Raw genomic sequence first — 14,378 nt, 5'->3', positions numbered from 1 at the left:
ATAAATAACTGACAGCTGCAGCGAAAGACCGTCAAAGCCAAAAGCAATGGGGCCAAGACAGTGTTAAACCAATACATTGCGCTATCTGACCTTATTGTGAAACAATTGAATATAACCCCTAAATCTCCAAATAGAAAATAAAACAACCCAAAACACACCTATGTGTGTATACCACCATATATCAAACGTACACATAAAATACAGTAAGTGTGGTGCCAAAAATATTGAACAATGTGAAATAATGTGTGATTCATTAATATTCAAAGATATGCAAATCAATCAGCATAAATCAACAATCAATGTGAATATAATCAAGAATAAATATTAAATAACTAAAGTCCATATAAAAAATATAAAGTATAAAACTTCATCCGATCCTCACAGGACAAAGATAACTTGCGATCAGTTCAAGTAGTGATGAAAAAAAATGATTTATATAGGTGTAATCATTACACATATAAATACTTTTTTTTTTCCATCACTACTTGAACTGATCGCAAGTTATCTTTGTAATGTGAGGATTGGATGAAGTTTTGTACACATCAGGCTTATGTTGTCCAAGGGACAAAGAAGTCAACTTTTATCGGCTCAATTTTATCGGAAAGACCATCCCCAAAGACCAAAAAAAAACACTTACGGGTGGTCAGTAACTCATTGCAATGTGGTTTTTAGCATCCTTTGCATCTATTGTGATCAGCAAATGTATCGCAACTTGCAAAGTTTTGCACTCAATTAAAAAAAATGAACCAGGTATGTTTGATTTTATGAAATACTTGAGAAAGCCTATTGATATTCCAAATGAATATTTGTACCTGAGGCAGTGGCGTAACCAGAGTTATGGGCGCCCGGGGCAGACATTTTTTTTGCCCCTCCTCCCCCATTATATAAAAATCCACTGGAACTGTACCCCCCCACCCCCCACATGTTTTTATTTTAATTTTTTCACATTTTTAAAAAATATTTAATTTTTATTTTGTTATAAACTTTTTTTTTTTCATAAATATTTTTATTTTTTGCTTTACTTTTAGGGGCTTCGGGAAATATTGGGGATCTAAACAGACCCCTGATATTTCCCTTTTAAAATAGAAAAAGAGATTGAGAACACAGAGTCCTCAGAGACACACAGAGTCCTCAATCTCTTTTTCTGTGTCCCCTGTTATGAATGAATAGGAATCCTCTATGAGTGTTCCTGTTCATTGAGAATATAGTATGTTTACTATAACTACAATGATGAATGAACAGGAGGTGATGTAGATGTGATGTAGATCACTTCCCATTCATTCATAATTGAGGATACAGTAACCATACCATATCCTCATTTATCTACAAACACTCAGCGATCACTGATCACTGAATGTTTGCACCTTGCTCTCCTCTCTGACACGCTGTCACAGGAGGCTGAGCGAGCAGTGCACGGAGGAGAGCCCAGCCTCCTGTGACAGCGTGGGCTGTCTCCACCCCCACCCCGCTCTGCCGGAATGTGATAGGCGGCTGAGCGGTGTGAGAGGAGAGACACCGGCTGATCACGGCGGTCTCCTCCTGCAGCGCTCGGCTGGCTGTCACTTTCTCTCCTCCCCGCTGGGACACAGAGCAGCGCCCAGCGGGGAGGAAAGAAATCACGGCTGCGCCGACAAAACGGCAGGAAAATGGCACTTTTGGCATTTAGCCCCCCCGGTTGTTACGCCACTGACCTGAGGATATATCAGTATTCTCTTACCTCACTGACTTCCAAAGTCATCAACTTTTTCCCAGACAACTGTGTCTTAAGCTCTGTAATTTCGGTCTCCAGAAGATGGATGACCTCCTCATAGTCGTGTTCAGCACTGTGCGCCTGTTGCTGGGCCGCGTCGGCCACCTCAAGCTTGTTGTGAAGACAGCGGTTCTCGGATAGGAGTCCCAGGACTTTCTATAAAATGTCCACAATGGCATAGTAAGATGTCAGCCTGTTTCCTGAGGCTTTCCTATAAAACCATAACTCCAGTTAAACTGGAACGCAAAAGAGTTCAAATTTGGGGAAATCTTCCCAACGAGAACAATGAAGAAGCAAATTCCACACTTTGTCCAATATTAGGTTTTGGCTTGTGTTGGATTTTGGAGCTTCGGAAGTTTGTGCTCACCTGGTTCATTCTTTGGAGTTCTTCTTCTGTCACTTTCTTACTGGTTTCTACTTCTACTAGCAGCGCCTGGAAATTCAAACAAATGTAAATTATAGGGTATAAAAAACAATTCTACTCGCTGATATGATGAACAATTGTCTATATATTGTTGCAAAGTTTTGTTGCTGTGTGTGTCCCTGTTGAGAAAACTTCCTTGCTTTTTGTGTCTCTGGGAAAGGTAAATCTCCCCATCAAGGACACAGCTAACCATAAAACCTGGCTAGAGTGGGCTAGTTATTCCCGATCTATTGTCTTACAGCAATAACTACAGGTGCTCTGTACCAATGACCCTCCTCCCCTGAGATTCACCTTCAGACGCCGGACCTCTTGCCTCAATTCCGACACCTCGTCTTGCAGCTGTTCCAGCTCTAAGCTGTCGGAGAACCTTGGTATGTCCTCCTCCTGTGAATGATAGGAAGGACATATCAAATTAGACCAACCCTGTGTAAAATTCAATGAACAGGTAACACTTCCTTAATTTTTCTTTATGGAATGTTCAGGACACCATGTGTGATGGAGCTCCATAGCAAAACCACTAAGGGGACCCCTTGCCTCTCTATTCATTGCTATCAGCGATTGTGAAGAGGTTCCAGAACTAAATATACAGTCATTTTATTCAAAGGCATTTGCCAGATGTTTTTGTTGCCTGCGTAGATAACTGTTTGGCTAGACATTGTAGGACCCCTGAGCAGTCACATGGTCTGCTATCACTCTCTGTTAAGAGCTCTCAAGAAATGAGAATTAAACTGAATTAAAAGGAGAACTATGGGGTCAGGGCTTTTCCCCATAGTTCTCCTTTAGGGTAACGGGAGGACACAAACTAGCATCCTTCCGTCACCCTAGGCTCAGTATACCGCGAGCTGTAGATGTGCGGTATACTAAGACACCGCAGCTGAAGCAGGTCCCGACAATTATGTCTGGATCCGCCCAGCTGCGTGACTGACAGCTGGCTCTACCTGTCCGTTCCACCAGTCCGCGCTGGCGGATCGGAGCGGGGAGGGGGGAATCCAGCCCCTCCCCTGTCACGGCAGAGAGCTGTGACAGGATCGAGAGGTGAGCGAACGCCGGTATGTGTTCGCTCACTTCCCGATCTACTGACCCGACCTGTGACAGTCTCATTGTCACAGGTCGGCTAGACTCATAGTTCTCCTTTAAGCTCAATTCAGTTCAGTTGAATTCAGGACCTCTACATCATCTCCCCACCCAGCTCTGGCCCTGGCCAGCATCCTGCCCAGCTCTAAAGTTTCTGGTTGCCAGGAGCTAGGCAGGCATTGGCCAGAGCGTCCTGCTCAGCTCCTGCGAACCAGTGACATCACTGGTTGCAAGGTGCTGTGTAGGACCCCGGCCAGGTGTCCCAGGTTGCTAAGATCTGAGAGGAAGGATGTGTATGGCTCTTAGGCCTCGTGCCTGGCACTTATAGTTGAATTGCTTTTTTTTTCACTTGGACTCCAGCAATGGACCAGGTATTGGACCAGGTATTGGAGAGAACACTGAAAATTTAAGTTTACCCATACCTATACCGACTGCTCCCATACTGCTGCCTTTTAAGTTCTGATTGAGCAAAGTGTAGTTGTCATTGCAGAAATACAAGGGCTACCATTCCAGACTAGCTGTCCCCCTGTCATGATAATCTGATGGCTTCATTACCTTCTCTACTAAACCACAGCAAGTATTTGCATAACTACAAGTTAGAGTTCAGTCAGAAGCCCTTATCTGCATACCTGTGCCAGGTCAATGATGTAAAATATGGAAGAAAGAGGCTGAGCATTACAGCCAGGCAACTACCATCTGTTAGATAGAGAGGTCAGCAATGGCAGCCCCCATGACAGGAGTTTAAACATTGAGCTTCTAGGATTACAAAACCTCATTTCTGACATAGAAAGGAAGGACATATCTCCTGGTCTGTGACTTCCTCCCTTCTTGCATGTTCTCCCTGTGCTTGTGGAGGTTTACTCCCACACTCCAAGAGACCTGATGGTAGGTTAATTGGCTCAAGGGAGCAGGATGGCTGCCTCACCTAAGAGCTTTGAATCGCTAGGAAGAAGAACTCTATAGAAATACAAATTTAATGTGAAAAATTAAAATGTGTCTTGTACACCATTTCACTCCAATGGCAATAGTAGATGACATATAGCATGGGTAGGCAACCTCAGCACTCCAACTGAAATGAAACTACAAATGCCTTCATGGCTCTGCCTCTGGAAGTCATGCCTGTGGCTATCAGAGTCTTGCAATGCTTAACGGGACTTGTAGTTCCGTTGGAGTGCCGAGATTGCCTACCCATGAGATATAGTATTATTCCCCCATCTATGACATGTTGGAAGGCTAATGTGTTAGCCTGAATTTGTGGGTGGAGTCTGCGCCTCGTTACCTCTCAAAAGCACCGCTGATCAGTCTGTGCCGGACGGGAGCTTCTCGGAGCAACCCTCCCACCCGTCCCTTGGGCCATTACAGTCAGGAGTTCATCTCAGTTCACTCTTCACACCATCAGAGTATGCCCCCCTTATTGGCATTACTGACCACCCGGGCCATGGCACACCTCAGGCCCGGTCACGTAGCAATCCTCATGTGAAGTGGACTCCTTACACAAATAGTATTATACCAACAAAAAGCTGAAGATCCACCCATAATATGAGTCAGGAAATGGCAGGCAGCACCGTACCTTGGTGACAAGGGAGTGGAACGCAGAGGTGTCGAGTAAGTTGGCCACTTCACAATGGGTGAAGAGCAGGCAATTGGCATCTAGGTTCGCCTCCTCCAACTCATCCTGTAGATAGTCACGCAGGACCTGCAGCAAGTCTGAGCAGAAGAGACTCAGCTAAACAACTGGCTGATAAAGCGACATTGTTTTATTACTTTGAATACAATTTTGAGTAAAGAGAACCAGTCAGATGTGGGCATTTAGAAGGATCTAACTTGTTATGTTATTTGCATACAGCTGTCATAATTTAGAACACAATCAGATACCTCCATAGGCTATTGTGCCCTGGCAGTCAGTAATCAGGCCCTGATGGATCTCTCTCCTCTTCTCCTCCGACACCTCCAACCCCAGAAACTGCAAGAGCTGGAAGGACAGAATAATGATCGGTTGGTCTGAGGTCACAGAAAAGCCATCATTTGTATGCCCAGTGAATGGTACAGGGCTCAGAATATCTTTACAGCTCTTACCAGTTCCAGTTTCTCCTCTTTGATCCGGACGTGGGGATCCAACATGACTTTCTGCTTGAGGGATGATGTCCTGTGGATCGGCGAGGATACCGGAACTGCAATGCAGAATTAAATGACAAAAACTCCTCTCAGTCTTTATCAACATCAGAAATTCTCACACAATATGTGGAATGGGGCAAAAAAACAACACCAAATCCAAAACTGAACCCATACAAATATACTGCCTGGCCAAAAAAAAGTCACCTACTGGATTTAGCTAAGCAGATAGGTCAGAGCCTTCCATTGGATAAGTGTTATGATCTGGGGGGGCTTCAGTTGGTCAGGTCTAGGTTCAGCAATGTTATGTCCCCAAAAAATGAGGTCAGCTGCCGACCTGAATATACTGAATGATCAGGTTTTTCCATCAATGGATTTTTTCTTCCCTGATGGCACATTGGGCATATTCCAAGAGGACAATGCCAGGATTCACCGGGCTCAGATTGTGATTGTGGTTCAGGGAGCATGAGACATCATTGTCACACATGGATTGGCCAACACAGAGTCCAGACCTTAACCCCATGGAGAATCTTTGGGATGTGCTGGAGAAGACTTTACAGAGGTCTGAATCTCCCATCATCTCCCATCATCACTACAAGATCTTGGGGAAAAATGAATGCAACTCTGGATGGAAATAAATGTTGTCACATTGCATACGTTTATCGAAATGATGGCACGGCGAATGTGTGCCGTAATCAAAGCTAAAGGCGGTCCAGCGAAGTATTAGAGGGTGTGACTTTTTATTTGGCCAGGAAGTGTATGTAAAACCCTAAATTCATTTCTCAGTATGTTCGGCATAGAGGAAACATTTACAAATATAAATATAAAAACACACCACCCTCTATAAGACTCACCAGAAATGGTCAGTTCAGGAGGACAGATATCAGGAGACGGGGAAGGCACATTGTTTTCATGTCGGCACTGAAAAGCAATGAAGGAGGGTTGCTCAGAAAAAAAACAAACTATCATACTTTTACAAATGCAAACAATTATACATAATGACATATTCCAATACCATTGGCGTGCTATTAAATAGGGCTCTATGTGCAGCTGACACCAACATCCCATAAAGTGAACAGATAAAAGGCCCCAGTAAACTTTATTTTCCAAGCAGCAGCGTTAAGCAGTTACTTAGAAAACAGGCTTGTTTGTTTTTAAAGCTCCATGGGGCTTGCATTGCAACAAAAACCCCTGTGAACAGTGTAATCACTGCACACAAAAAAGTGCACAAGGGTTCTTCGTCATCTTCCAAAAAAGATGGCCTCAATATCTCTGAGCCCCCCCAAGGTGCAAGGCTCCTGACAGGGAAAAGGCACTCTAGTCCACCTAGGGGTTAATCCGTGTTGACCCAGATGCTTGGGGACTTGCCGAAGTCTGTCCGCTAAGTACTAGGTAGAGGATCTCCTGAAGAGAGAACCCTGAGTGGGGGAAGGAAAAAGACCTGTGAAGGCAACAGATCCCATCCCCCCCCCCCGCCGACATTGGGGCAGGACCCAGAAAGACCTGCATGTTTTGCATGAGCACTTATCACTCCACAGATTATGGAGGGTCCATAGTCTGTGGAGTGAAAAGTGCTCATGCAAAACATAAGTGCTATAAATAAATAAGGTGCCATGTGCAGGACACGGCAGGCCTTGTGGCCGGTGTATAAAAACTCCTTCAGACTAGCCAGAAAGCCTACCTAAGAGGCATGTGCAAGAAAAGCAATATAGTGATGTGACCAAGTGCCAGGTGCCGCATTGTGGGTCCCATACCCATTGTGTTTCCCTGACACCCCTGGGATGCCAAACCCAGGGGCACAGACCCATTTCTATTGGTCACTATAGCCTAGTCTGCAAAATGCTCTTTGTCTTATTGATCAGAATCTCTCACCCATACCTCCCAACTTCTCGAGATGAGAATGAGGGACATCTTTTAGCATAGGGGGGGGGTGACAAAGTAACAAATGCAATATTTTAGAGGGTTGGATAAAAAGTTTAGTTCAAAATAAAAATGTGAGTAGTTAAATTTGTATATTTCTCTAGAATTCTATTTCTTTAAACCAAAAAGAAGGACAACGGAGGAAGAAAGAGGGATAGAGGAATTAAGTTCCAGAAGAAGGAACAGTCCCTCCATGAGTTAGGAGCTATGCTCACCTCTGGAGATCGGACGTGGACTTTCAGCCTGCAGGAGGGCAGCCCGTTTCCCAGCATCCTGTGCTGCAGCGACGAAGAAGTACTGCCTCCCAGCATTCGCAATGCGCTTGGGACGAAGGACACCTCGGTGCAGCTGTCCTGTCTTAGAAGACAAAAGAAACTCCTGAAGAATATAACAGAAGGACATTGTAATGCTTAAAAGGCGCTGACGTCCTCTGACCCAATAATTTGCTTATGTATGGTGCGCTGCCGCCAATGGGCAATCTACAAAAAGTGTGAGCGTCACATGGAGAAAAGTCTATTGGCTGGGGCTGTCACCCATATCCTCCTTCCCCCCCCCCAAATCTTCATTGCACTCCACAAACCAAACAACTAGATGTCTGCGAAGGTTCTCATTTACCCAAGTCATGGTATAGCAGTAGTTGGTCCCATTCAACTGGACTTTTTCTGTATTGTTGAAGACGTTTCGTAGCTTATCTAAGCCACTTCTGAAGAACATACCCCCGGAACATACCCCAACATTTCTATCCACACAGGTAGCACAGACCACCACCATGGAATGGGTCAAGGTAGATGTTGAGTGTCCAAAAACAGGATGGGAGGTGTGAAAATTATGGAACCACCCAGTTCTAGCTACAAAATCTTATCCTTGGTGCCGCTCTGCATATGTGTTAATACTTCTAGTCAGATGGCGAAGATGTGAATTGTTGTCCAAAATCCACATGAATAGAAGGAGTAACACCTTCTGTTCATTGGAACTGGAGAAGTGGCTTGCAGAAGGTTCAAAATGTCTTCAACATTACAGAACAAGTCCAGTTGAATGTGACCAGCTATTGCTAACCAAGCAAACGTGAGCTCTGTCTAGGGCTGTCCTTATGATGAGGCAGCCTGAGTCTGTTGCCTCAGGCGGCATCTCTTTGGGTCACATAGGGGCGGGACACTTCTCTTAGCAACCTGGGATGCTCTGGCCAGTGTCCCACCCAGCTCCTGGCAACCAGTGATGTCACAAGTTGCCAGGAGCTGAGCGGGACGCTGTGGCTGGTGTCCTGTCCAGCTGGGCGGGGAGATGATGCAGTGGCCACACCCACTTAGATACACTTTAAGGATAAAGAAATTAAGGCTTACACACCTGAAATTCACATGTGGATTTATTGAACATAGGCCACCTAGCATGTCATACCTCATCCCGCCAGGTGAACGTCCCCTCCTCTCTCTGCCGGCATCCATCACTAAGATGGGCGCCAGCAGGCTTTAATTAGATGGCCGCGCATGCACGATGATGTCATCGCGCACACGCTTTGTGACGTCACACACATGTGCGATGACGTCACGGCGGGGTGTCACCCGGTCTCGGCTCCGGGTGACACACCGGCCTAGGGACGCCCCTGCACAAGAGATACACAGGCAGGCACATAGTTCAGTAGAGCAAAAATATAGCAATTCACCTGAAGTACCTTATTGGGGAAATTTTCCCTCACTTCCTGTCCCTGTGACACCTCTACTATAATGAGGGCAGCAATTGTCACTGAGGGCGAGGCAGGGAAGCATGGGCATCAATAAAATAGATTGTCAGCAGTTGTAACCTCCTTCCTCCCTCAAATTTGTCCCCAATGGACAGATTTTTTATCACTTTCTGCCCCGAGAAGAAGTGACAGGAAATCTCGCCAACAGAGATACCGACAGCGGCTCCAACTCTTCCCTGGACTGTCCAAAAATAAAACTGGCCTAGTCTGGGCTGAGTACTCTCCGACAATCTGGGTTCGAACCCACCTGAGCCTGGACCTGTTCAGTATCCTCTTGGCTTCCTCGTTGGTGACTCCGATCAGCGAGTCTTTATTGATGGAGACCAGATGGTCACCTGGCCGAAGCCGTCCGTCCTGAAAAAGATGATGGGGGCCCTTAAAGGGGAACTATAGTCTTTTAAAAACTTTTTTACATTGGAAAGAGATCTTAATGTAAATTATCTTCAACAATCTGTGTTAATGTTTTAAAAATCCTCAATGTATACACTATATTACCAAAAGTATTGGGACGCCCCTCCAAATCATTGGCTTCAGGTGTTCCGTGACATTTCCTGGCTACTAAGTTTTCCCTGGTCACCTGTTACTGGTATTATAACAAAGTGGAAGCGACTGGGAACAACAGCAACTCAGCCACGAAAAATGACAGAGCGGGGTCATCGCATGAAGCGCACAGTGCGCAGAAGTCGCCAACTGTCTGCAGACTCAATAGCTACAAACCTCCAAACTTGGTGTGGCCTTCAGATTGGCACAACAACAGTGCGTTGAAGCTGCTATAGTGGCAAAGGGCGGAGCCAACCCAATATTCAACCCTACGGACTAAGACTGGGATGCCTTTAAAGTTCATGTGCGTGTAAAGGTGTCCCAATACTTTTGGCAATATAGTATATATATATATAATCTGTTTTTATCTGGTGTTTGGCTTTTCAGGAGTTAGGATTGCTGATTGGGGGGTCCCGCATGAAACATTTAATCACTCGGCTAACTTTCTTACCCTATAGCTGTCTCCATCCGGCAGCAACTCATGTATGTAGACCATGGGCCCCTCCTGGCGATTGGAGCCGCCGCTGATCACCAGACCCAGGCCGGTAGAGCGGAGGATGGAGATGTGTTGGATTCCGGAGTCGCTGTACAAAAGATAAAATAAGACAATCAACTAAGATCCAGCGATTACCAAGGAGTTACTTCTGGAGGGTTCTGTAGTAGCTTTTCACAACCTGCAGATATCACCGTGCCAAAGGTTGTAAACAGAAAAGGTGACTAGCAGCTCATCAATTTATAATAAGGGAACAGTAATACATTTAAAAAAAAGCTCACACAAAGGGGTATACACTTGCACCTATACACACCTAAACATTTACAAACAATTTGAAAACCTATTCGTCCTGCGAAACTCCGTGAACATTCATTGGAGGCAAAAACGGATGTTAGTAGTATATTTTCTTTTAAAGTCGAATGTAATATCTGGATAATACTGCGTCATGGCCACTAGATGGAGCTGAGGAGTGTAGGAAAGGAAATACATCTTTCATATGCTCCTCAGCGCCATCCAGTGGCCATAACTTGATATTTCGCAGACATCACATTCGACTTTGATAACAGCCAGCACAGGCAGAGAGCATAGGAAGTCATCAGCTCACTGGACTTCTGGCAGGATCAACAGGTATATGTTTCTCAGTTATTGAACAGATATAAATAGTCCAATGGAATATATAACAGACCAGAAGGGAGAAAATAAGAGAAGGTCATTGTTGGTGGTTTGCATACACTTTAATGTATTTAGATGTAGCTGGTATAGACATTAAAATGTCATTTCACAATATATACTAATTATGCTCCGCCCACTTCTATATACCCGTCATACAAACACTATAGAGTAACAACCCCTACCACACACAGCGTATATCATCTGAGTGGTAATAAAGGATCTGCAGAGAGACACACTGGGGGGCAGCATACTGCAAGACATGAGATTTCAAGTAGCTTCTATAGCCGGGTTATTTCATTTTGGCTATAGAAACTATCAGTCCCATCATGCCTCTTCGTCAGGGAGTCATGCCTGTGGATGACATTAAAATATATAAAAAATGTATTATGTATTATTATTATTATTGTTGTTGTTTATATAATAATTTTAAAGATCTTTATCCTAAGCGTTGTAAATTGTGCGTTATATCGAGTTCATGTTGGCATAAATAATAACCAAAATATTCAACCAGAAAAACATAAAAAAAAAAGTAAAAACTTTATTTTTTTGGAGAAGCAGTGAAATAGATTTTGATGGATTTTTGCCGCCTCTGTACGATGGAGATGATTGGAGATTATGCGGCGAGCGTCTCTGATAATAATAAGTAGGAGAGTTCTGATTGGCATTCGCCATATGGTTGCCCCTTGGTGTACCTGGACATGGAGTACGGTGAGAGGCTGCTGGGGCCTCCAAACTGGCTGTGGCAGCTGCTGGGACTTTGCAGCAAAGGACTCTGGGAGCGAGACGAGGACTCGGACGACGTGCTTTCCAGATAGCGACCTGAAAGGCAAGCAAATGGGTGAATCAAAGCAACCAATCAGAATCCATTCACTGGTCTGGGCGTAGTCATTTTAATTTAATTTTAATTAATGAAGAGAAAGCCCGGTCATGTGGAAGGCCAAAGTCATGTGACCGGCATTAAAGAAGAGTTCTCTATGCTGCGTTGAGCTCCCCACTGCGGTATGCATTTTATGAATGGGCTGTAAAAGGCACTTATAAATGAGTCCCTTAGTGCTTCAAAGACACTCGAAAACAGCAAGTGCAGTTTCATACTTACTGCCGTGCATTATGGGAGAACTCCGAGACGACCCATTGTCACTGTGAGAGCTGCATTTCTCCAGCAGTTCTGAGAATTCCTTCCTGAAATATAGTGAGAGAAGGGGGTCATACTTGGAAGTTACATTGTAGAGTCATCAACGAATTATTAAAATTGTCTTGTCTCCACCTCCTCCTGTAATAAAGACCGGTCACTGCTGCTCTCCCTCCTTGTGCAGTGTGACTGGTCTTGTCTCCTCCCCTTCCAGTAATAAAGACCGCTCACTGCTATTCTCTCTCCTTGTGCAGGATGACTGGTCTTGCCTCCTCCCCTTCCTGTAATAAAGACCGCTCACTGCTGTTCTCTCTCCTTGTACAGGGTGGCTGGTCTTGCCTCCTCCCCTTCCTGTAATAAAGACCGCTCACTGCTGTTCTCTCTCCTTGTACAGGGTGACTGGTCTGGTCTCCGCCCCCTCCTTTAATAAAGACTAGCCACTGCTGCTCTCTCTCCTTGTGCAGGGTGACTGGTCTGGTCTCTGCCCATTCCTGTAGTGGGTGTGGCCTTCTGGGCCCCTCCCACAGCTGTGCTCTCTGCACAGATCTGGATTTGCATTGGGTGATTGGCATGATTGGGTGATTGGCATTGGGTGATCACAAAGTGGATTTACATCCACAGAATAGATTTAAATGAAAGTTTTTGTACCCCGAGTTCAGCTTTAAATTGAATCTCCAAATTGCTGCTTTGGGAGCCCCCCTGTGCCAGTCATGTATCCAGCATTCAGTGACATGATATCTGCTGCAGAGGAGGATTGGAGTTCGGAATGGCTCACCATGGCCGGGTCCCTATGGTTGTGAAGGGGTTAAGGACTGTTGTCGCTTCCTCTGGGCACAAGTTATTTTTATATGACGGTCGGCAGAACCAACGAGCAGAGCCGATTACACCCCAGGGAGTCTGTCTGTCGGATCAAGACGCTGCGCCTTTATCCCATATTATGCCCTGCGGATAAACGGCGCGAAGTCTGCTGGGGGATTCCGCGCCATTTTCTCCCTCAGAACTTTATTTCAATAGTGAGAGCGTTTTCCATATAAATCATTTCCTTTAACATTCCCGGGCAAAGCAAGCAAGTCTGCAAAAGCAACCGCATTCTTTTTCCTTTCTCCTTCAGTCTCCTAGAGGGGATCCTCGGCTGTTCCATTAGAGCAGGGGTAGGCGACCTGGGCACTCCAGCTGCTGCAAAACTACAAGTCCCATGAGGCACTGCAAGACTCTGACAGCCACAGGCATGACTCCCAGTGGCAGAAGCATGTGTCACCGGCCCCGCCTCCTTCTCTGATGCTGACCCCCCGGGCCCCGCCTCCTCCTCCCCGCCACGTCCAGCCTCCTCCACCGCCGCTGCTGACTCTCATTAAATCAGCAGCGGCAATGGAGAAGAACGCAGCGCTGCACAGATCACGGTGATCTGAACAGCGGTGCGTTAGAACCAATAGCGACCCAGGCGGCCCGCACGGCATCAGGGGGGTGTCCTGGGTCGCTATGGTTATTGTTACGCCACTGGTTGTCACTCAGACACATGGGGTCAGGGAGAATCATACGTCTCTAGGTCAGGGGTAGGCAACCGTGGCACTCCAGCTGTTGCAGAAGTCCCATGAGGCATTTCAAGACTGACAGCCACAGGCATGACTCCCAGAGGCAGAAGCATGATGGGATTTGGAGTTTCACCACAGCTGGAGGGCCAAGGTTGCTCTCCCCTGCATTAGAATGTCCTGCCTGATACCTGGTAAGGATGTCTGCAGTCAATCCTCCCTATAACATTATACCAAATTATAATCTGCCCCGTGCTAATATACTACAAGATATAGTTACAATTAAATATACCTCGTTGAAGCACAATTGCCTAAAAGAATCTGGAGGACGGGAATACATAATTTATATTAAATATAAAGATATAAAAAAAATGGGGGTATTATAATTAGGCTTGTTGTAAACCATGGGGCATTACCAAGAACAAAGCCTGGCACAGCCAATGGAAATTGAACACAGCAGGCAGATTTTGGTAGCTATGCAGGCAGATGATGGCTGGTGGGAGGGGCTAGCAGGGTGCTATACATAGCTTCCTGAAAATATCACAGCACCCCGTCTCAGTACTCCTCTCCAGAGCTCTGTGCCCTGATGCAAGCAGTGGGCAGGCTCCGGGGAGGAGTTATGCAAATAGAAAAATGCCTCAATGGGTGGATGTCAGCCTGTGTGGGCGTTCCTAGGCAGGTTGTATTTGCATAATGTGCGCATACCTCTTCTGCAACATTAATGAATATTCTGACGGCACAGGCAGGTCCGGATTTACTCTCTCTGCTGCCCCAAGGCCAGGTTCCTCATTGCGCCCCCCTACCCGCCAACTCCCCCCCCCACATGTAGAATGGCAAACCTGCAGGCTGCATACAAGTGATCTCGTCGACATTTAGCCCTTGCTCAAAGCTGGGCTAAATGTATAAAACAACTACCTGCCGGCGCCCGGAACTGCATGTGCCAGGCATGGAGATAGGAGTGCTACACCCCTGCTGCCCCTCTACTCCCTGCTGCCCC

At 45.8% G+C, this 14,378-nt stretch overlaps 1 protein-coding gene across 1 annotated transcript in view; it reads right to left on the bottom strand.

Annotated features, from left to right (window-relative positions):
* Positions 1-14,378, bottom strand: part of LOC108788732 (syntaxin-binding protein 4-like) — a 39,038-nt gene that overhangs the window by 5,085 nt on the left and 19,575 nt on the right. Inside the window, exons 6-17 of the mRNA XM_018558574.1 lie at positions 11,820-11,902; positions 11,416-11,542; positions 10,010-10,142; positions 9,266-9,372; positions 7,496-7,658; positions 6,215-6,281; positions 5,325-5,419; positions 5,124-5,220; positions 4,819-4,955; positions 2,466-2,558; positions 2,118-2,183; positions 1,718-1,906 (exon numbers count right to left, since the gene is read on the bottom strand). Coding sequence (XP_018414076.1) covers positions 1,718-1,906; positions 2,118-2,183; positions 2,466-2,558; positions 4,819-4,955; positions 5,124-5,220; positions 5,325-5,419; positions 6,215-6,281; positions 7,496-7,658; positions 9,266-9,372; positions 10,010-10,142; positions 11,416-11,542; positions 11,820-11,902 — 1,357 coding nt within the window. The remainder of the gene's footprint in view (positions 1-1,717; positions 1,907-2,117; positions 2,184-2,465; positions 2,559-4,818; positions 4,956-5,123; positions 5,221-5,324; positions 5,420-6,214; positions 6,282-7,495; positions 7,659-9,265; positions 9,373-10,009; positions 10,143-11,415; positions 11,543-11,819; positions 11,903-14,378) is intronic.

The sequence above is a fragment of the Nanorana parkeri genome, unplaced genomic scaffold (genome assembly GCF_000935625.1).
Source record: "Nanorana parkeri isolate BGI_ZX_2015 unplaced genomic scaffold, ASM93562v1 scaffold347, whole genome shotgun sequence".
NCBI classification, from domain to species: Eukaryota; Metazoa; Chordata; class Amphibia; order Anura; family Dicroglossidae; genus Nanorana; species Nanorana parkeri.
This window is presented reverse-complemented; position numbering and strand designations above follow the sequence as displayed.